At 39.5% G+C, this 24,251-nt stretch overlaps 1 protein-coding gene and 1 long non-coding RNA gene across 6 annotated transcripts in view; one reads left to right on the forward strand and one right to left on the reverse strand.

Annotated features, from left to right (window-relative positions):
• The window catches only part of asap1a (ArfGAP with SH3 domain, ankyrin repeat and PH domain 1a), a 63,246-nt gene that overhangs the window by 9,163 nt on the left and 29,832 nt on the right, over positions 1-24,251 (reverse strand). For 3 of the 5 annotated variants that reach the window (XM_017714237.1, XM_017714236.1, XM_037547040.1), the window contains 17 exons: positions 23,367-23,439; positions 18,568-18,713; positions 17,700-17,774; positions 16,661-16,710; positions 16,289-16,418; positions 15,697-15,782; positions 15,490-15,565; positions 15,080-15,166; positions 14,412-14,420; positions 12,473-12,573; positions 10,462-10,531; positions 8,596-8,680; positions 7,424-7,472; positions 5,410-5,573; positions 2,405-2,538; positions 1,494-1,585; positions 941-1,127 (listed from right to left, as the gene is read on the reverse strand). In XM_017714237.1, the coding sequence (XP_017569726.1) occupies positions 941-1,127; positions 1,494-1,585; positions 2,405-2,538; positions 5,410-5,573; positions 7,424-7,472; positions 8,596-8,680; positions 10,462-10,531; positions 12,473-12,573; positions 14,412-14,420; positions 15,080-15,166; positions 15,490-15,565; positions 15,697-15,782; positions 16,289-16,418; positions 16,661-16,710; positions 17,700-17,774; positions 18,568-18,713; positions 23,367-23,439 (1,614 nt within the window). The remainder of the gene's footprint in view (positions 1-940; positions 1,128-1,493; positions 1,586-2,404; positions 2,539-5,409; positions 5,574-7,423; positions 7,473-8,595; positions 8,681-10,461; positions 10,532-12,472; positions 12,574-14,411; positions 14,421-15,079; positions 15,167-15,489; positions 15,566-15,696; positions 15,783-16,288; positions 16,419-16,660; positions 16,711-17,699; positions 17,775-18,567; positions 18,714-23,366; positions 23,440-24,251) is intronic. The other 2 variants (XM_017714239.1, XM_017714238.1) reach the window with 1 other exon arrangement.
• On the forward strand, positions 283-18,162 carry LOC108437252. The gene is made up of 2 exons (XR_001858598.2): positions 283-647; positions 17,718-18,162. It is a non-coding gene; the product is annotated as an uncharacterized LOC108437252 (long non-coding RNA).

The following is a 24,251-nucleotide window of genomic DNA, read 5'->3' on the forward strand; positions in this document are numbered from 1 at the left end:
GAGAGTACCATACATAAGCAGCTAAAAGTAGCATGGTGGCAAATTTGGCACCATCATTGAAACTTGCTTAGTTTCAATTAGTTTAGCTCAATAAAAAACATTTTAAACTGGATACTCAGCTTTGCATTCATCTAAACAAAGTGGGCTACAATTTTTCATCATCTCACTGTTTTATAATATTTTTGCCAAAGTTCTTTCAATGGGCTCTCCTTGATTCCACATTGAAACTTGTACACAGCAGTTCCAGGCAGTTCAAGAAGTGTTTCTAGTTTTTAGCTGGTCTGAGAGGCCATATAGGCCACACTTGCCCTACAGACCCAACACTGAAATGTCAAACCACCACCACCATACGAAACACAGAACAGTCCCTGAGAGTGCTGATGAGGGAAGACACAAAAGCAGAAGTAAATTCGAGCACTACGAGTGCAAAGAGTATGCTTGCTTTGCTGTTGCTGAACAGTTCCTGAACATTACCAACCATATCAGGTACAACAACAGCAGGAACTCTTGCACTAAACACTGCACTTCTGCTTCAATTATGTGCCTCTTTATGATCTAGCTCATCAACCTGGGGCTATTGCACAAAGGATTTCTCAAGTAATCATATAACCTGGTCCAAAATGTAAGACTATACTACAGGAAATAAGGTAAGGAATATTCAAAAATTCTAATTATGGTTACTGAACAACCAAAAGTGCCAAAACATTTAATTATAGCATGTTTTGTATACTCACAGAAGTCAATCATATGGTATGGTATGTGTCGGTGTCATGCGTCTACCTTTATGTGTTTGTTCTATGTGCTCTGCAAGTATTCCCCTTTAATGCTGCCTTGGCACATTTTTTAAAACATTGTTCATAGCTTTAAACGTCTCTACTCAGGGACAGCAGACAAAATTTAGCCACTTTACATACTCTAAAGATTGTGTGTAACTCAGTACCTGTCCTGCCTCAGGGAAGGGCTCTAGCAGCTCCACCCCATCTGCATAGAGTTGCACCAGACCCAGCAGGTCTCGAGTCCGCACCGCCTCATACAGGTCACCCTGCCTGGCTGTGGCTGTGGTGGCTGTCCTTCTTGCAAACCTGTGCTCCACGTATTTAGCATTGATATACTCCTTCCTCTCAGTCCTATCGGCACACAAGGGAGCACAATGACTCAATTATTAATACTTAGGAAATTATGCATAATGCAATATCACATTTCACCACAAACTGATTTATGTTGATAGAAATTCTTTTGAAAATGTGACTTATTGGATTACAATACAGATATACAGAATAACATAAGCTTTTTTTGCATTTTGACATTTGAAAACAGAAATCATCATATTCTCAAAATTCTTACACAGCTGATGAAAACCTTCCAAAATCGATACAGCTGAATCACCAGCTACAGTTCAGTGACTTTCTTACACTCATGTAAAGCATCTTCAAAAGATTTACTCAATTCTCTCTATAAATGACTGACATTACACATAGGGCAAGTATACTCACATGTCACTTGATGGTGCAGGCTTTGGTGAGGGGCTCGGGAGATTTCCTTCAAGGATTTCATTAAAACTACTGTTGCCTATATTCTTGGCCAGCTATGGAGAGATAACAACAGTGAGCAGCTTTTGCAGCTAAAATTAAATGATCTAAAATTAATTCAATAATTTCATAAACTGCTGTATATGAAGAAACTTAAAATCAGTAAAGCTCGCACACACCCACAAACACACTGCCATTCCAACAGTAAACTAAATATTAAAGATGTATAATAAAAAATTGTCTTCTTTTAATAAAACACCATTGAAAGATATTTGTAAAAGCTAACGCTTATGTTATAATGTATGAAACAAATTTAGGACTGTCACTATTTTTCATATTTGTATTGAGTTACTGATCATCTTGGTAATTAACAGTAATCAGTATCTATAATCTATAAAAACATAATACAAAACAGTATATAAATGGATGTGTTCATCAGCCTGTTTTTTTTTTACTGTCAGAGAGTAATACAAGAATTTGAAATATGTAAGATAATCATGCAGATTCCCAACTAATGAATGCTGATTCATCAAAAAAATTTATTTTAATCAAGTTTAATCAAGCCCTGATCAAATTACAGATATGTAAGGCCAGTAACTGAGCTGTAAAAATGTTTTGGGGTGATGATGGGATCAAACAAAGGGGGGTGGCTATTTGTAAACTGTACTGTAGCTATACTTACTATTTCACTTTTTGGTGCAGGAAAAAGTTCAGAGTGGTCATTCATAGTTTTATGTGGGACCTTTTTTGGTACTGGGGTGATGTCATCCCCCTTTTATCCCACCTTGAATCAAGCCTGACATAAGGCTTGCATGATGGCTCACCAACAGAACCTCAAGGAGCATTTAAGCACAAAATACACACATTCGCCTCACCAAGAGTTCAGAAGTGCCGAGTTTGTCCAGTTCCATGGACTGGATGCGTGAGATATGAACGCCCATCTCTCTGTGGATCCCTGAACACTCGATACATGTGAGGATGCCCAGATTTGTGGACAACCATTTAGGCTCTGCAACAAAAACACAAACATATAAACGGGAAAGAAGACAGTGCTGAGTTGCTAGAGGGCAATGTCAGGAAAAGTTGTTGTTCAACTCAAATCCAGAAGGGGGTGCATGACTCTATTTTAAAGTGAATGAGCAGCACATTCTGGAGAGCAAAGAAGAAAGTGAATCAGTAATTTGCTTTTACAGCCCCCCACTATGGCTGGTTGTGGGATTCCCTTGTTTAAGCTCCTTTATGTCACACTAACCTCATCATCATCATCATCATCATTACCACCATCAGCAGCAGCATAATAATAATAAAAATAATAATAACTTTACATATAGAGCATTTTCATACCAGTGAAAGCTCAATGAGCTTTGCACACAAGTGATAACTAATAGAGTAATATAAGAAACTACATGTATTTATTTCAAATGGCTGAATTACAGTATTTACAGTAATACTATATTATCACATATATATCGCTCTAAGATAGAAAAAGCTCAAATTTATTGATAATCACAAATGATGAAAAGCTACTTTACTGACTGCATTTACATGCAGAATAAAACACAGCTCAGAGTCTAAGATTACAAACAAATGTTTGATTGACGCTGAAATTTGTATTTTGTAGTATAATTTTAGTATAAGATTTGCCGAGTTACTGCTTTGGCAATACAGTAACTATTGCAGTAACACTGCAACACTCGGGCTACAAATACAGAGGAGAAATCATTCACTGTACATATGATATATATAATACATCATTGCAGTCCACAGAGTGGCAACTTTACAGGAGGAGGCAAGAATGATATTTACTTTTACTATCTGTTAAGGTAAGGAGATTTTATTTTTGAGCTTTCTGTTGCTCCATTCATCATGGAGTGTTCACACAATGACAGCTGCTGTGTTCACATGATTTTATTTTTCTTTGGACAGTGACGATACACACTATTGCAGAAAACTGTAAACTGCAAGTGCTGTACAGAAATCATGTTATTTTCATGTTCAGCTTTATGTGAATCCTGTGTTCACATTTACAGCATTTAGCAGACACTCTTATCCAGAGTGACTTACAAGATAAAAATAATAGCATTACTGAATTACCTAAAGTAATAAACACATGCTGAAGAAGCATATTTTGTCCACTCATAGAGCTAAAACCAAATGGTCTATTGCACCACATTATCAAATAACTTTTATGTAGCTATTAGCTTTTAAATTTAGAGACTGTTTTATGCATTTGCTAACATTCAAGAATTCACTGTTTTAATGAACTTTCCTGCTAATTCAAAAGAAAATAAATAAAACTCTAATGTATTCTTCATGTCAAAATGTATAACCAAGTAGCAGCAATAAAATATAACAAAACTAAATCATTTTCTTTTAATCAAGTAAATAAAAACCTGAAATGTTTAAAATTAACAGTGCCGTCTATGCTCTGTGCATTCTGCTGTCTGTCACTTTACTGCAACTAATTTCTACAATCACAGGTCTTGTGAAACGAAGTAAAGTCAGTGTCTCTCTGTGCTTCTATGAGCGTCTCGCTCTGATGCAGCGGAGAGCAAAGTGGCGAACTTCTCTATGAACAGTTCAATTTGAACGATTTCGTGTAAACACCGAACCCTTGTCCAGCTGCCCTGTGTGTTCACAGAGAGCGAGCTCCTTAAACTGGAGCCGAACGTTGACGGAGAACAGAAACCGGTTTGGATCTCCTGTGTTCGCCGAGTCTGAACGCACCGGCAGCCTCGACACTAAGACGACGATGCAGTGTTTAAAACTAAGCGTCATCTGAAAAGTGAGCAGGGTCGCTGTGAATAATAGTTACTTGCTTCTCTTAACTTACTTGCCATTAACGATTACAGAGAACCTGCATTACAAGATAGAAATTGTTACAGCTCGTCTCAGAGCATGGAGGAGGACGGTTTTTAGTGCAAAAATTAGCTAACTAGCTCACTTGCATGACTATCGCCGAGTCCCAAACCACACATTACACTAATAAGTGTACATCTAGTGATATTTGCGCTATTTTTACACACTATTTAACTAGTGTGCTGTTTGGATCTCTTCCAGAGACTAATCTTCACCCAGTGAGTTTCCTCTTCAGATGCTCCAACATGGAGAATGTGCTCCCATAGCCAGCTGAGGTCAGCTTTACAAATGGTACACCTACAACTTTTTTTTTCCTGAGTTTAGCTCCCACACTTCTGAGGATTTTGTTCTTGAGGCTGCCATCCCGCTGTTGTGAACTCTCCAGCAAACAGTAATGTCAAAACGTTCCTAATTAGCACGAGAAAGAGGCATAATGACGTCACCAACCAATCGACTACTAAATTAGTTGCGAACTAATTTGGTCGTCAATTTTAGTGACTAAGTTGAATAATCATTGCACCCCTAAAAAAAAAAACCTAGTAATAATTAGGAAGCTGTACATACAAACTAACAGTTTTAACATGCGAAGGGAGTCTAAACCTGAACACTAGTGTATAAAAGAGAATATTTGTCTGTAAAATATGCACATACTACATTAAGTAAATATGTTCATGCCAGTCAAGCAAGCAACTTTAAGCAAACTCATGTGATAGAGCAAAAGGAAGAGTAAGAAGGGGAGGGGGAGGGAGAGAGAGAAATAGAGCTATAGAGCTAGAGATGTAAATCACTGTACTCTTCCAGAGCACACAGACTAACACGTTGTCCAAATAAACTCACAGGGTGTTTTGGGCACTGCACGCCACAGTCTATTTTCACTGTGAAATAAACACTGATAGACTGAGTATGATGACTCAGAGGAGCTGCACTGCGACTACACCACCCCACACCTCTCACCAGCAAACCCCCCCCACCTCGCCAACACAGAACCACAAATGCAGAAACACACAGGCAGGCGTCTAACCTGGCGCTCCGCAGTCACAGCACACTTCATTGCCAGGCATGCGCAGCACGTCCTCGATGATGGCTTTGGTGAGGTCCTCCAGGCTGTCATCTCCTGCACTCTGTTCACCACGGAAGGCCATGTTCAGAGCCTCCTCCTTACTGTTGGTCAGCACCGAGATCCATCTGCACACACCACACATATCAGTACAGCAATACTCATCAATACTCATGATTTAAATAAAAAATTTGATAACTTACAATAATAACCATAGTTTATATTTTTGTTTCAGATTTTTATTTTATACTTCAATAGTTTCAGTTAAGTATGACTGATATCAGTTTATATGCTTAAACTAATATCACTGTGACATGTCAATTGTAAAATATGACTAAAAGAAAACAGTATGTTTTCAATAGCCTTGTTGCTTTACCTCAAACAAATATATATATAATGTTCAAAGTTATTTAATGTTCAAACGGATAAACTTTTGCAAATATTCACTCATTTTGAATTTGATGCCTGCAACATGCTCCAAAGAAGTTGGGACAGGGGCATATTTATCATTTTGTTACATCACCTTTCCCTTTAACAACACTCAATAAGCGTTTGGGAACTGAGGACACTAATTGTTGAAGCTTTGTAGGTGGAATTCTTTCCCATTCTTGCTTAATGTACAACTTCAGTTGATCAACAGTCCGGGGTCTCCGTTGTCATATTTTGCGCTTCATAATGCGCCACACATTTTCAATGGGGGACAGGTCTGGACTGCAGGCAGGCCAGTCTAATAACCCGCACTCTTTTACTACGAAGCCACGCTGTTGTAACATGTGTAGAATGTGGCTTGGCATTGTCTTGCTGAAATAAGCAGGGACGTCCCTGAAAAAGACGTTGCTTGGATGGCAGCATATGTTGCTCCAAAACCTGTATGTACCTTTCAGCATTAATGGTGCCTTCACAGATGTGCATGTTACCCATGCCATGGGCACTAACACACCCCCATACCATCAGAGATGCTGGCTTTTGAACTTTGCGCTGATAACAATCCAGACAGTCCTTTTCCTCTTTGGCCCGGAGGACATGACGTCCACGATTTCCAAAAACAATTTGAAATGTGGACTCGTCAGACCACAGGACACTTTTCCACTTTGCATCAGTCCATCTCAGATGAGCTCGGGCCCAGAGAAGCCGGCGGCGTTTCTGGGTGTTGTTGATATATGGCTTTCGCTTTGCATGGAGTTTTAACTTGTACATGTAGATGGAGCGACGAACTGTGTTCACTGACAGTGGTTTTCTGAAGTGTTCCTGAGCCCATGTGGTAACATCCGTTACAGAATGATGTCGGTTTTTAGTGCCGCCTGAGGGATCGAAGGTCACGGGCATTCAATGTTGGTTTTCTGCTTTGCCGCTTACTTGCAGAGATTTCTCCAGATTCTCTGAATCTTTTGATGATATTATGGACTGTAGATGATGAAATCCCTAAATTCCTTGCAATTGCACATTGAGAAACGTTGTTCTTAAACTGTTGGACTATTTGCTCACGCAGTTGTTCACAAAGTGGTGAACCTCACCCATCCTTGCTTGTGAACGACTGAGCCTTTCAGGGATGCTCCCTTTATACCCATTCATGACACTCACCTGTTTCCAATTAACCTGTTTTTTGAGCATTCCCAGTCTTTTTTTGCCCCTGTCCCAACTTCTTTGGAATGTTTTGCAGGCATCAAATTCAAAATGAGTGAATAAAATCATCACTTTAAGATCAATGGATCTTCACTTTAAGATCAAGGATGTGTAACACACACACACCACACACAGTTCATATTTTACTTATGCACACACACAGAATTACTGACACTCCAGTTACTGCCGTACTGCAGTCAAAAGCCCTCGCATTTCCTGCATTCAAACACATCTTTACAAGCCCACGCAGCAACAGACGCGCACGCACACACACACACACAAACACAAACTGTTGTCACGTGTGTTTATTCTCATCTGAACACAGATGGTTCTGCATGCTTACACACACACTTACATCACAAACTCCTGTTCGTCCTCTGCCTGGAAATGATATGTGCGGTTGTCTGCAAAGAGACAGAGAGATGAGCGATGGAGGAAGAGTGAAGTGTATTACATTAACAGCACTTACACTGCACTTAGTGCATGTCATGGAATGGACTTTCATATATATCTGTGTGCGTGTGTGTGTGTGTGTGTGTGTGTGAGTGTGTGAGTGAGTGAGTGAGTGAGTGAGTGAGTGAGTGAGTGAGAGAGAGAGAGAGAGAGAGAGAGAGAGAGAGAGAGAGAGAGAGAGAGAGAGAGAGAGAGAACGGAGTCCAGGGAAAATAGGTAACCTTCAGAATGGCTTTGTAAAGTGATTTTAACCATGTCTGTTTAATTTTTTAGAGCCCATGTCCTACATTCTTCTTGTATTGTATTTGTAAAGTTCACTTAAAGCATTTGTGTTGTTACCATTTGAATCTGGCTTATCCTTATTAGGCTAGAATTAGGCTGGTCCTTACAACAGGCTATTGTTTTTGTGCCTTTAAGTCATATGTAAATACTCTCTGTTCTGATTGGATGCCCTGTATTGTGCCTCAAAAAGTGCCACCGACCGTAACACTATAACTTCAAAATGAACGAGTTTGGCTAAGCTGCTGTAGGGGGAATAGGCAAATACGTGGAAATGCATTGGTTTTCTTGACATTACACAAAAAAAAAAAATTCTGAAAATCTGTTTTTAGTCTAAAGTATTTACATATATTAGTTGTACAGACTGGTGAATGAGTGCTAGATTTTAAAACTTTAACAAAAAATTACATCAAATACACCAAACTCTTAATTCAAGGAAAATGTTTAATTTGAATAAACTTTTGTATAAATAAAAAAAAACATTTATAAAATGCTGTCCCACAAGTTAATGTCAGTACCCAAGTGATTCTACATCCCTGTCTCTCACGGCCACATGGTGAGCAATTAGATTCCATTGTTTTGAAGTAAATGTGTCCCAAAGCCTGAATCAATGTGTAAAATTAAGAATTATGACCACCAAAGACCATAATAAGAAAGCTTTTTGTGTTTTAATAAAAATATGATTTTATGTCTGTACAACTGTTTAAAGATGTGTTTGCTAGTCATGTGCTGGCTAGCATTTTTGAGCTATGCTCAAAATTAGCTACAATTGTGTGTCTGTGTGTGTTTACTCACGGGAGATTAAGTCAAAGCACTTCTTATCCTCTCCTGGTTTAACTTGGCAGGTGAGCAGGTTAAGTCTAACTGGCTGCCTGTTGGACTGAACAGAAACAGACACTCAGTTTGGCAGTAACCCACCTCTCCAGGCAACAGCTTCACTGAGACTCAGTGCACCTGCAAAATGACCTCAGCTCTCCCTTTTTTGAGGGAATGAGAAGTCCTTTCAGATAGATTTCTGCTAGCTACTTCAAATAAACCACAGCAGCTGGAGCAGATATGGACGTGCCAAAAAATTTGCAGTACTTGACAAAACAAATGATATAAAAGCAGCTGTTTTAATGAAGACACTAGCCTAGAATACAATACAATGACTGGTCATGTTATGACGTTTGGCCTAAAACATTATAATGAAAATATATTGTCCATGTCATAACAAAACTTTGCACCTCTGAAACAGTCACACTAAAAATGTAAAAAATATGTTATTAATCAGGTGCTGCAGATGGAATTTAACAAAGACATACAGTGGCTGGAGTGAGAATTCAGGAACCAAATCTATGGTCATCTAACTTCTAACCAGCGAGCGATAACGACAAAACCATTATAATCAATAAAGCTGTCTACACCAGCTGTGAGCAGCAGTGTGTGATGTGATTTTTGACGCTGTTGATTACAATTCCACCCAAAATGTATGATATGAAACTCATTCATGAGGTGGAGAAAAGGAGAGATCTTTATGACCAATCCAGTAAACAATTTGGGGTGAAATGGCCAGTGCGCTGAACGTTAGATGTGAATACCTCTTTTGCTGTTAGGACATGGTGTAAGTCTTTTTACAGTACTGTGTGTTTAAGTACAGATATCCTCTGTGTTCATGAAGTGTTCACACAATGTAAAGAGCAGCCCCTCTATTAAAACAAAATATGACAATGACAAGCAAGCATCTACTGGGCCACCAAACCTTAGTTAACTTAGGAATCACAATGGAAATGCTATATATATATATATATATATATATATATATATATATATATATATATATATATATATATATATATATACACACAAACACACACATTATTCATTATTATTATTTACACTGAATCCAAATGTTCTTGGCACCTGGCGTCACACAAGGTCACCAAACACTCCAAAAGCGATCATACCCAATAAGCCTTTTTTTGCTTTATAACAGCTAGGGGTGGGTAATATGACAATAATTATGGTCATCATGATACATTATATCACAAAATGCATTTCTAAGCTTATTGTGGAAATCGTGAACACTGTTTAATTACAAAGAGAGCATAATTAGTGGTGTTTAATTGACAAACATTGAATAAAGATCCATAAACTCAAAAGTATTAATATTGAGATACATATTTTTATTGTGAAAATGTCTTAAAGTATCCTAATATTATATTTTTGTCCCTAATAACAACTAATAACATGCTCTTTCATGTATGCAGTGATGTTCAACGTGCTGTCCTGGCATGCCTGAATGTAGTAGGCATCATTACAGCAGGTTTTACTGAGAGATCGTCAGAGGCCCCCTGCTGCCACCCCACTCCAAATTATTACTACATGAGTCACCACACAGTGAAAAGCAGGTTACCATGACAACCACAGACCACCCCCACCTCCCCCCAACCCCACCAAACACATACATTTCCCCAACACCTGTAATAAAACGGACAGCATTCGACTGGCATTTGAGAGCTGCAGTGAGACAGCCATTAGCAGATGTTCTCTTCTAGTGATGCATTAGTGAACTTGTGCTACCTGTCCTACTTTGTCTGGCACTGAAACTTAAAAAAGCACACTCAGAGCTGCTGCCTCTAGGGTCTCTAAGCTGGACTCTGGCAGGCATGTGCAACTCACTGTGGCATGAGAGATGGTCAGGATGCCAGCCTTCACCGAACACTTCCTCCTCTGCCATACCTTCCGGAGTCTGGATCATCAAGAACAAAATAACAGCAATTAAAGTCATCAAATCTCACATACATAAACAAAACCTTTTTGAGCTAAAAAAGAGCTCTTAAAAGGGCAACAGTAAACGTATTTCTTTTGTTACTAGCACCAATATCCTGGGAAATATGTTGAACTTGATAAAAAAGAAATTGTTTTTGCAACGACATCGGTGTAAGTGTATTATATACCTTCCAAACCCTGTTTGGAAAGTTACAGAGTGGAGCAGACTTGTCTGTGTTTACACTGACCTCTTGTCAGTCATTTTATAAAACACCAAATAACTCTGCTCCGATCTCTGTCCACTCCACTAAGAAAACATGAAGTTGGCTTCTTAATCAAACCTTCCGTTTCACCTTAAATGCTACTGTGAATGCGATATTTGCATGGTAGTCACGGTTCCTTAAACAACTTGTGGGTGCTCATTACACAGAGGAACAGGACAGCAAAGACATTCTTGACTATTCTTGAGCAGGAAATCAGTATCAATCGAATGCCATGATCCAAATATTTGGAGAGTACTTTAAATAGAATATTCCAATGAAATGTCTCTCTGAATCAGTGAAAGGTAATGGTCTTCTTCTTTCTTTCGGCTGCTCCCTTTAGGGGTCGCCACAGCGGATCATCTGCCTCCATCTTGCCCTATCCATTGCCTCCTCTACTTTCACACCAACCATCTCCATGTCCGCCTTCACTACATCCATAAACCTTCTCTGAGGTCTACCTCTTCTCCTTCTACCTGGCAGCTCCATCTCCAAAATGCTTTGACCAATATATCCACTATTCCTCCTCAACACATGTCCAAACCATCTCAACCTGGCCTCTCTGGCTTTATCTCCAAACTGCTCCACCTTCACTGTCCCTTTGATCTGCTCATTTCTAATCTTGTCCAGCCTTGTCACTCCCAACAAAAATCTCAGCATCTTCATCTCCGCCACCTCCAGCTCAGCCTCCTGTCTTTTAGACAGAGCCACAGTCTCCAAACCATACATCATAGCATTCTTGTAAAAAGCATCTTGTAAAATTGCTGTTTTAGCTATGAAAAAGGACCAAGCTCATTGTGCTTGATTGAACTGTAAGCTATTGTGTATTTTCATCTCCTCTCATAAATTTTTAGTGTACCTTAAGTTGGAGGTCTACGCAGGACTGTTTTTCCCACTCCTGTGAGATTTCATCCCGCTCCCACCAAAAATGTGAATCATTTCTTCCGCTTCCGCTGCTATCGAAACTATTTGACTAGCTCCTGTCTGTGCACAATATCTGACACAGTGTAATCACAATTTCATTATCTTCGGCTAAAATAACACGGCAGTCATGATCATGAGACTCCCTGTGAGTAACTTCACCAAACACCATTTATTTCCCGTAAATACAAAGCAGGAATTAAACTACAGAACGGTTATTTTTGGTGTTTAACTGTGTCAGTCTAACTGAAGCCTCCCCAATCTCTGTAATGCCTGATTCACAAATGCTGCATCTGCATGGCATGAGTGATGCAACAGCAAGAGCGCTACAGCTCAGATGCACTGGCCTTTCATACATACAGCATTCGTGCTGCGGAGCAGCAAGACAGGTATATAGACATTCCAGTTTTCAGTAATAAAAACATAATTTATAAATGTACACAGTATATTTGTTTATACTGGACAGCATCTGACTTGTTCACGTGAGCTGTTTTACTGTTATATTGTTTACATATTTGATTTACTGATCGTTCTACTTTTAGGTTATTCATTAATTTGCAGGATTTCTTCTGCCCGCTTTGCACTAGAAAGCAAAGACATGGTCGTCGTGCCAATTAACAGATTTTTAGAGCAACTATGTAATTAAAGTCTATTTAAACCCTGTTGAGAACAATTAAGGGGATTTGAATCTATTATGTTGAGTTGTGTGAATCCATTTCAGTGACAGCAGGCAGACTCACCCATCACTTTTCTTCATCAGATAGCCCTTCTTTTCACTGCCAAACTCCTTGTTTCCCTGAAGCTGGTGCATACTGTAGCCACTCTGCTTGCTCTGTGAGTCCTACACACACGTGCATACCCAAACAGCACAACCAAGTTCATTAGCATTTTGAAAGCAATACAGTGGGGCAAAAAAGTATTTAGTCAGCCAATGATTGTGCAAGTTCTCATCTTAGAAAGATGAGAGAGGTCTGTAATTTTCATCATAGGTTCACTTCAACTATGAGAGACAATATGAGAAAAAAAATCCAGGAAATCACATTGTAGGATTTGTAAAGAATTTATTTGTAAATTATGGTGGAAAATAAGTGTTTGGTCAATAACAAAAGTTCAACTCAATACTTTGTAAGATAACCTTTGTTGGCAATGACAGAGGTCAAACGTTTCCTGCAAGTCTTCACCAGGTTTGCACACACTGTAGCTGGTATTTTGGCCCATTCCTCCTGCAGATCTCTAGAGCAGTGATGTTTTGGGGCTGTCGCTGGGCAACACGAACTTTCAACTCCCTCCACAAATTTTCTATGGGGTTGAGGTCTGGAGACTGGCTAGGCCACTCCAGGACCTTGAAATGCTTTTTACAGAGCCACTCCTTCGTTGCCCAAATGGTGTATTTGGGATCATTGTCATGCTGGAAGACCCAGCCACGTTCCATCTTCAATGCTCTCACTGATGGAAGGAGGTTTTGGCTTAAAATCTCACAATACATGGCCCTGTTCATTCTTCCCTTAACACAGATCAGTCGTCCTGTCCCCTTTGAAAAAACAGCTCCAAAGCCTGATGTTTCCACCTCCATGCTTCACAGTAGATATGGTGTTCTTGGGATGCAACTCAGCATTCTTCTTCCTCCAAAAACGACGAGTTGAGTTTTTACTAAAAAGTTCTATTTTGATTTCATCTGACCACATGATATTCTCCCAATCCTCTCTGGATCATCCATATGCTCTCTGGCAAACTTCAGACGGGCCTGGAAATGTACTGGCTTAAGCAGGGGGACACGCCTGGCACTGCAGGATTCGAGTCCCTCTCGGCGTAGTGTGTTACTGATGGTAGCCTTTGTTACTTTGGTCCCAGCTCTCTGCAGGTCATTCATCAGGTCCCTCCGTGTAGTTCTGGGATTTTTGTTCACCGTTCTCATGATCATGTTAACCCCACGGGATGAGACCTTGTGTGGGGCCCCAGATTGAGGGAGATTATCAATGGTCTTGTATGTCTTCCTTTTTCTTACAATTGCTCCCACAGTTGATTTATTCACACCAACCTGCTTGCCTATTGTAGATTGACTCTTCCTAGCCTGGTGCAGGTCTACAATTTTCTTCCTGGTGTCCTACGACAGCTCTTTGGTCTTGGACATGGTTAAGTTTGAAATCTGACTGTTTGAGGCTGTGGACAGGTGTCTTTTATACAGATAACGAGTTCAAACAGGCGCCATTAATACAGGTAATGAGTGAAGAATAGAAGAGCTTCTTAAAGAAGAAGTTACAGGTCTGTGAGAGCCAGAAATCTTGCTTGTTTGTGGGTGACTAAATAATTATTTTCCACCATAATTGACAAATAAATTCTTTAAAAATCATACAATGCGATTTCCTGGATTTTTTTTTCTCATATCGTCTCTCATGGTTGAAGTGTACCTATGATGAAAATTACAGACCTCTCTCATCTTTCTAAGTAGGAGAACTTGCACAATCAGTGGATGACTAAATACTTTTTTACCCCACTGTATATACAAATGCCCAATAAAGTAGAGTTAGCATTAAATCAGTAAGTGCAAAGAAACATTATTTGAAAAAAAGAAATGCAAACAGGATTAAATCTTATGTCAATTTTACAAATCTAGTCATGCTCTGAAACCATGAGGGAAATAAGCAGCAAGGCAACAAAACATTACTAATATCCACTTACTCTCCTAGACTTCAGTCAGAAAGCAGTGAAAAGAGAGAGAGGAGGAGAGTCAGAAATGCAAGAGTAGCATTACAGCAGCTAAAATACAGAATACAAATGAAAGCAGGCCACACATCCAGTTCAATAGAGTGCTGTCTGGATGACAAAATACTGTACAATTTTATATAATCTAAATTGGAGCCATGTGGTTTGAAGGGAGCATCAATTTCAAACATATAACACATCAAACACTTGGCTTTACAAAAGAGTATTGCTGTTTGAGCCTGACATCCAAAGTTTCTTTCTCTCAGGAGAACATGTAAACCTACATACAAACACAAGGCAGACCAACCCAGGCTGTAAATGTCAAGGTTTGGAAAGCAAATTCTACAACTTGAAAGCAAATTCAGATCCGGCTCCATCTAATTAAATTTTAATGCTGAGGACAGCATGCACCTCCCTCATTACACGCTAAAGCAACTCCCTCATGTACATGAAGCTGCATGCCTCAAAGATCATGAAAGCTTAGGAGAGATGGGAGGTGGGGGGTGGTGATACTGCTCTGATCATTTTCTGTCTGATCAGTAAACGAAATATAAACAGCAAAAAAGAAAGGCCTCTTGAATGTGTTTGCTTTTGAAGTGGACCTAGAATGCCCCCCTGGGGAACACCACCAATAGTGTACCTACCTCTTTTTGGTCCAGTTGTAAGGAGGACTTGATGAGATCTCTGAGAGCAGTGAGCTGTTTTTTCTCCTCATCCTGGGTTTGCTTTATCTAAAAATACAGTTTTGTTATGTTATAATATTTTGAAATGTGTTGACCTTGCTACTACCTTCTTAAAATCATACTGATACTGGTGAATCACTGAAAGAAACAAGCTCTTTTCTCTTGATGCAATTTAATACAGCCTTTCCACACATCGTTTTCAATTAGAGCAATAAAAGACCACTTCTAACCTTTGTGACATTACACAAGACTCTTTATTGCTAATTCTCTTGGGCACAGCTGAATAATACCAGCTAAAGGAAAACATAAAAGAGCCTCAGCCTTGAGCCTGAGGTAATAAAATAATACAACACAGTAGAGAGTTTACTCACATTATAGAGATCGGCTGCTAACTTCTCAATGTACTGCTTCATCTTGTCAGCAGTTTTCAAGCCATCCTGGAAAAAGCTTAGAGGAAAATAATTTTGTTATTAGGAACTTAACGAGAGGTTTTATTGTAATGGCTATACATTTTAAGATAAAAAAAGATACAGTTAGGAGCTAAGAAGACAAAACAATATACACAGAGTTGTACTTACTTGCACTGTGCATGATAATACTTAATGAGGTTTTGCAGAAGATCCACTCCCTTCTTAGTCTTTATCTCGTTTACTTTGATAAGGTACTGCTCAAAACAACAAAGAAACACACACGCAACATGATGCACCAGAGCACTGACATTTTGTCTCTGAAAACTCCAGCAAAATTGTCTTCTAACTTCATGATCAAATAGCATAACACCACTCAATGTAGTCGTTTTGAGAAAGGAATAAGAAGCCTCACTGCTATGGCATATATACCATGGTAAACTAAAGATTTTAGACAAGAGAAAAAGGGGGAAGCAGTCTTAATCACAGAAGGCAATGCAACATCTTAATACAATGTATATTTCATAGCAATAGGACAACAAATATAAAGAATGTGGTTAAAATAATTTACAGGGTAGTAGTGGGCGATAAGGCGAACTTTATGCCTGTATCACGTGTCTAAACTTGCTCACATCTGTCAAGTAGCTCCTTGGTGGCTTGTATACGGTAAGAGAGTAATCACAACAAATGTTGTGCAGCCATGTGTGCCTCAAATCCTCCCAACATGGATGTACAGAGACACACACTGTATGCGTACACTCACCTCACACATTTGCAGCTGAAAGATCCTGCGCTCCTTCTCCATCTCCTCTGCGATCTCAGCTCCCGTGATTTCGGTGCGGATCATCCCGTGCTGCTTGGCATGCTCCCGCTTCTCTTTCTCAATCTTTGTACTAACATGCATATCAGAGAAACAACACAGCTGTCTGGGTTCAGCAGTTTCACTTACTACAAGTGGCCGTTTCATAATCTCATATAAAACAGATATCGATTTCCTTTAGTTCCCCTAACACCACTTTCTAACATTTCATTTTTGTGGGCTATGGCTTATACCCACAAATCACAGCCATAGAGAGCAAACACCCTATTTAAATGCCATTACGGTTACTGTGTAGGTACTGAAAACATTACTTACAACTTTGCCTCATAGTCCTTCCAGGCCTTATCAAAGGGTTTTTTGAGATCCTGTGGAGGGCAAAAAACAACAGAAATCACAGAATTATCCACTTTTCATCTGCTATGTGATTGTCTATAATCTGTTGACTGTTTAACAATAAAAATCATTGTGTTAAAGTTTCAGGAGACAGACAATATACTGTTGAAATATTTCCCTGAAACTCAGTGAAGAAGAAAGAATTAGTAAATATGCTGGTTAATGGTTAATGAGGCAGCCGCACAGTGTGGGGGTATGCGATTTAGTCCAATCTGATAGCGTCCCACAGGGACCGTACTTATACCCTTCAGCTGCTTTTGCCTCTGAGAGCTGTTTCATGTGGTTTTCTGCTGAGTCAGAGAGAGACAGAAAGCGGAGGGGTGGAGAGGAAGAGAAGGAGAGAGAGACTGAGAGAGAAAGAATGAAAGACAGGGAGGAGGCTGGGAGGTATTATGCACTTTGTCTAGTGGGCAAAACAAGGCTCATCACTTGCACTCAGATATTCAGCTGATGCTGCACAATGCTTTTGCCTGGCTCAGTGTAAAGTGAAAAGCCAACAGCCTCTTCAAAGGAGAGTCAGTCTGACCAGCACTTACGGGGAGCAATAATATAATAGCTACGTGCTCATTGTCTTGATGATTGCTGCAACTGAGTGATCAGCAAGCGGCTGACACCAGCAGCCTCCGTGATGCTCTTCACTCTAAACACAACCACCCACACAGTCTTTTAACCTCCTTACACACTTTACACGGTATAAAAGGGCTTCGCACACAAACAAACACCTACACACGCTGTTCACTGGCAGCCAACAGCAGGTATTCGTTTTGAATGCCACTTTATGAAAAGGACAGCGGTATGTGGGACTCTCTAATTTAGCTTCAGGGAGATTTACAGTACAGCTCAGCTCTGCCTGTCCAAAGGCACTCGCTTAAAGCCATGATAGGGTGGTAAATCAGCATGTCCTTTATAGTGACTCTTTTTTCCAATTAGGGTAGGCAGGCAGCAAAGCACTGATTCTCACCCCTTTAACTCCTTTCAGGTCGCCTTTCAGCAGAGAGTCCAGGGTGAAGATCACATTGTGGCTGAGACTCTGGAGCTGGGAACAGAACAGAGGAATCAACTGTTACACAGACATGAACTACACTCTTAAACGATGGTTCATGGCTTTGAAATACAGTTCTACTTGCCAAAATAATACAGGCCAATCTTTACCCATGTGCCTTCAAGGGTTCACAGGTTTTGTTATGCTGTAAGACAACTGCAGTATGTAGCAACCTAACTACATAATGTTCTCTTCATTCATATCACGCACCCCCAACAAAGACAGAGCACACCTCTGCTGTTTAATGCCTGGTATTTTTAAGCAACTAGTTACAGACACGTTACATTGCTTTTTTGGCAGAATTTTATACTGAGGGTTATTTCTTTCTTCTGCTGTAAAACTCAAGATACTTGTTTTAATAAAATCTAGCATTTTTCTGCTATTTGCAATTATTAGATTTTTTCTCATTTGCTCATTTTTAACCATATGATCTATCGTTTCCATGCATAGGATAAATTGTTAGGACACACAGACATATGCAGTTTTTCAGCATGATACTTTTACTAACTAAAGTTCATATTAGATGAAAAACAGCTTGTTTGCTGAAACACCAGATACTGGCACTCTGATACTGAACTCCAACTCAGTCTGCAACAATTAACATTTTCTATCTGGAAAAAAGAAAAAAAGGTGCCTATTCGCTAAATTGTGAACCACTACCTTCACAGCCTTGTTCTGCAACTAATGGCCCGTTAAACCCCAGTGCAAGTGTAAAAATTATGGTGACAGATGGTGATTTTATGTAATGTCAGAAAACATCTATGTTTTGCCATTAAAGTCATGTCACCAGGTTTTTGAGGAGAGCTGCCAGTTCTTTGACCAGACTGGAGAACTTGATGAAGGCAGCCCCCAGGTCTGAGCTATCCCGACTCATGAAGTTACTGCCAAACTTGTCCAGCGCCTGCCCATAGTTCTCCTCATTCTGCACGTGCTCTGTAGACCAGATGAGAAAAAATGATGTTAACACGGTGTATAATGAGAGCACATTCATTCTATGAAAAACAATATCCACAATCATACAATGCAGGGACTCCATCTATCATGGACCAAACAGCAAACATTTCTGTGAAAACATCATAATCAAAGAGTAATTTTGCATTTCAAGCTTTTCTCCTGAACCTAGACACTGTCACCATTGAGAAAGGCCTTCAAAGAAGACAGCTGTTTAGAAGTGTTTGTACATGTATGCCTTTTAGTTCTACTTTAATAACAGCAGCATCAATGCCTTGGCCAACAGTCTCCAACATTTGTAGGTCATCCACCTACATTTCAGAGCTTTCCATTTTAATGGTACTCAGTTTGATTAAAAATACCATACAAATTGCTTGCTACTGAAAAAATTGTGAAAAAAAAGTGAAATGTTAAAATATTCAGGATGTTTCTTCTGTGCCAGGGAATGATGACCTATCACTAGTGGTTAAAGCACAAAGAAACTGTAGCACTGGCATTCTATTGTTTATACAGACGGTGCCTGCTATTGTGTTCTTCTTTCCCTCAAAGCTAACCAATGTGAGGGCAAACTTTAGCTCCAACCCTGCTGTAATGACTACCCAGCAGGGTGGTGGCACGCTCAGAGTGAGAGAAACATGCTGCTGTACACAAATCCAGTACTAGCATAATCCCAGCGTTAGCTGGGGCAGGGGCAGAACTCCACAGAGCATTCCAGGATTCCTGGATAATCCCTGAACGAGGACAGCTTCCTGTGTGAGTGTCAGCCTACAGGAAGTCTATTAAACCAGCAAAGCCCAACACATTAAAGTCTGTGCTGATGCTGACGTCTGCAGGCTATGAGGAGGGGGGAATTAAAGGGACAGAGACTAGTGTTTGAGGTGCCATTCATTGAGGTGTAATATTGCACTGATCTGAAAGTGATGATGCAGTTGCCTCAGTTTTGGTGTGTCAGAATAAATTCTAATTGATTAGAATAGAAAATCAGTACAGTATGCACTTATTTTCAAACATTATAATTACAAAAAAATCTGTGCAGTTTTTATTGTCAATATTCTGTTGCTGTGTAATTAGTTTCTCAGTCACATTTATCTACTCTTTAAAAATGATTCTGATTCGTACCAAAATGATTGACACTAAATAATGACACATCTCTCAGCCAATCACATTCATCTCTAATGCCACTACTGTAGTGAAACAAGAACAAAAGTCCTCAAAACAAACCTGCAGTGAGAATGGAAGTGGCAGTGAATTAGTCAAAATCATCAGGCTTAGAAATGTAAACTGAGAAGAATTTCTCTCATTTGCATGCTGTTCCCACCATCAGGAGGATGGTGTTTTATTTCATTTCTAATGTTGCAAAAGTTTTGGATTAAATCCTGTGGAAGACCACACTAACAGCCCAATGTAAAAAATATTAACAGCTCTAACGTAACACAAGTGTTATGGAAGCTACCACATAGCTTGAGTTGAAAGGCAGACAGATACAGCAATAGTAACCAAGTGAGGCCATACTTATAGAGGATTTTGTAAGTGGTCATTTAAAAAGTGTGAAATTTCATGATACAATGAAAAGTGTCTTTAATGACTGTGATCAGATCAGATCATTGTAAGGTCATTTACACCCATAACTGCTTGTGTCCATGAGTCCATGACTCATCCATATAATTTTTAGGGTGGTGATTCTAACAAAAAGCTGACAAACACCTACACATGTTCACATGTCCCTGAAAAAATACCAGCCTTGCACCAGTGTAACAGAAACACCAAACAAGATGGTGTGCTCTGAGGCTTTAAGGCGTCAACAAAAAGTCTGAGGAAGCATGTGAGTTTCCAGCAGGACAGATATGTCAGGCCGTCTGTAGGACTGCCTGTGGAATGCCAGGCTCATCTGGGAGTGATCCTTACTACTCGGTGTGAGCCCAGCCCTTGGCAAAACCACATGATTAGGTCATCTGTCTTCTGCAGGAGAAGGAGGAGGGCCCAGGCCCCTAAAACCAGAGCCCGTCACTTCAACAGAGTGACCAGCAGGGGGCTGATTCCTGCACCCAGTGCAGGATTGGGGAAAAAATGCTTGATGAAGAATCACTGGGTGGATAAAGCACTAGATCAGCAGCATTAGAGCAAATAATCCTAGAAGCAACACAGAATTAGAAGAGGGCAGTTCAACTGCTTAAGTGTCTTGTGTTCCTATATTTAGAATGTCATGTCTCACTCTTCCTCAGATTACAAAATATGTGTCTGACCTTGGGAACATCGTCAGCTAATTCCGTCAACAGACAGCTCAGAGCAGCCCTGATTCAAAAAGGAATGTTTTGCATCACACTGACATACAGCTATATATAAAAATTAACAAAGTACAGACAACATTTAGGCCTTAAAATGCCTGCAACTATTAGTGATGGTAATGTGATGGTCTTTTCGGATAACCGTAAGTCATTCAGTGTATGAAACACATAAGCAAGCCTATTTAAGATCTTTTAACAATTTAATGTGGTTTGAGGCTTTAGGCATACAGTTTGCATAACTGCTAATAGACGCAAATATGTCTCCTTTGCTTGTTAGCTATTTTAGCCTTATAGCTCCAGTACAAAACTTATAAAAAGCAAACCTCAGACACCAAACATGTCTTGGCATCCTTAGAAAGCCTCAACAGAAAGTCTTTCAAGCTGAAGACAGGAAGACTCCTGCCATGTGCCAACAGGTCTTGTTATCTCGAGCTAATTTGAATGTGTGTGATTAGAGTGTGTCCTCACAATACGATCTAGTTAATCAGGATCATGGCAACAGAAGCAGATGCAACACAGAGATTGCAGTGTATACAAGCAGCTTTATTCTTAGCCTTTCCTCTAGAGTAACAGACGACCTTCACTGCTGACTGCTGCAGCAAAGCATCAAGCAGCCAAGTGATGAATGCCAAGAACTGCCGCACACATAATGCTGTGACTTCATTGAACAATATAACGAGAACATAAATAAAGTCATTAGTTGAAATGGAGAGTGTCTGGGGTTATTTGCTGACTCTGAATGCAGCTCCACCGGGTCAAAAGCTAATGGCTCTCTAAGGAAGCCTGGGGTCAACACAGGGTCAAGTCATAAATCGCAAACCAACCAGCAAGGCTGAGAGAGACTAGCATGCTGCAGTACATACAAATGGGGTTGGAGACCTTATAGTGTTAATATTTCCAGAACTAATCAAAACTGTAGGTAAAACTGTAGAGAAAAGGTGGAAGCAAACCGAAAAAAGAAATGCTGGTATTGAAGTTTTAATGCAGACATTTAAAGCCTTAAATGGGAATTACACCAATTTTTCTAAATGTCTACATACACTATAAAGATGTAAATTAAGTAATTCAGATTGTTTTGATGTGAAATGCTCTGGGTCAGATTAGGTCACAGAGGTAATGATAGGGACCAGACGTCAAAGGACTTTAATGCCTCTAAAAGCTACATTACAGAAAGTTATTACATGAAATAGATACAAATACGTTGCCTGGAGACTGAAGCATTGTTTTGTAACAGTTTTGAGATAAGGCTCCGGCCTGAAACATGTTTTTAAAATACATTCATGATAGAGCGGTACATGCATTTTGTAAGGAAAAATAGTCCTAAATATTTTTTCCCCCAATTTACCACTATTTTATTAGCAGAAAACCCACTCGAGGCTAATGCATCTGAAGAGCCATAACGTTAAAAGCCTGTTTAAAAATTGGGGAAAGATTTGTGGAAAATTTCTAAAAATTTTCTGGCTAAAATTTCAACTGCAATTTAAATGGGCTAACTTTCAAACAAGCTCCAGGCTTTTTTCCAAAAAACTAGCTTCCTTTATGTTGGAATTTAGGCTTAAATGTTGAATGTGCCATACTGCCACTTCACGAGCTCCAGAAGTTGTACATGATTTTATTCATAACAGGCATCTGCTTAAAAAGCAATATCAGCATCATTCTAACAATCAATTAGATAGGCTGAAACAGATCAGCTAAAGTTATTTAGCTCTGAAAACATCCTGAACGGGTCGTCAAAAGCATCAAACAAAAATAACATAAATAAACATAACATAACATAAATTCCTAAATAACATGTGTAACATTATGTTTAAGTTATAATAAGTAAGTAGTAGAAGTATAAAGGTTTAATACTAAGTTTTAAGTAATCCAGTAGTACGAATAACATTGCCCCATTTAAATCCCAAGCTTATTACATGGTAATGTTTATTATTCAGTAAGTACTACGACTTCAATGCAAACGGGTTGAGCTATTCTTAGGTTATAGAAGTGTGTAATAAAATTTTCAGAATCAGAATCATAACACTTTATTGATTGAGAGAGAAATTACAGTGTCAAATAAATAAACTATTAAAAAGACAAATAAAAGTCTTTTTAAGGGGTTAAACAACTGCAGGTTTTGAGTGCCAACATTACAACAAAGGGGATATAATACATAAGGATTTGCTTTATTCCCAAGATACTATCACAAATATTTAGGTGTGAAATTGCTTTCCTTAAAATAAACCTGGTTAGTCCTTAAATGCATTATGGCACTGCAAACTGACAAAGTAAACAAGACAACACCCCCTGGAAAGATGTGAACTACTAGCGACCAGCGCATGCACTGAGAAACTGAACCTCCAGTTCTTACCTTGCCCCGAGTTGTAAATTGCTTTGACGGACTTCTTAACCTTCTGCAAAGCTGTCCGGTCCTGGTCCAGGGCCTAGAGGGAAAAGCAAAGAAGAGAGAAAAGAGGGGAAGTTTAACAAAAATTGTGAGGAACACACATTTTTTTACACAGACCAAATATATAATGTAATCATTTTGTTTGATTGCACTCAGCAGGCTACACCTTAAGGTGAAAGGAAAGCACAGGGGATTCCTTCTCTCGCTGTAACCATGGAAACACCGCAATGGCACAGGCAACCGCTGTCTTGGACACTTTTTTTCTACCCAGATGGGTGAACAGGCAGAGAGACAGAAGGAAACACCATGCATGTCTGAGAGCAAAGGCTTTCTCTATTACCAAACATTTTCCATTAGACCTCCAGGGCTGAGATGACTGGCAAGAAAAAAAGCCAACCACACAGCACTTACCGCAGACTAAATCATTCAAAAAAGAGGTCAGACTCCTCAGTGTTCGAGGAGAGAATCTCATCCGTCTCCCAAAGGGTTGTGACATACTTAACTATCTAACTGAGTGAATACATGCAGTAACAGGCTAATCTTCCATAGTCTAGGCTGAACCTAAACTGTCACAGGCTTAATTGCTTGACGTACCGCTGATGGAGTCATGACATGCAGCTGCCTAGAAAAAGCAGCACTGCTTACTGAGGGGAATTCTCATACAAGCCTTCATTCATTTCCTCATATTCTCCTTGAAAAAAATGCATTTATAAGGCAAAAACATACAGTATCAGGCAAAGACCTGAACACACCTGATAATGTCTATTTCTCATCATTTTGATCTACAGGTTTCTGCTTAGGGATGCACCAACAAGAGAACTGTGGGCCAATAATTCTGTGAAATATTGC

The sequence above is a fragment of the Pygocentrus nattereri genome, chromosome 2, assembly GCF_015220715.1.
Source record: "Pygocentrus nattereri isolate fPygNat1 chromosome 2, fPygNat1.pri, whole genome shotgun sequence".
Taxonomy (NCBI): Eukaryota; Metazoa; Chordata; class Actinopteri; order Characiformes; family Serrasalmidae; genus Pygocentrus; species Pygocentrus nattereri.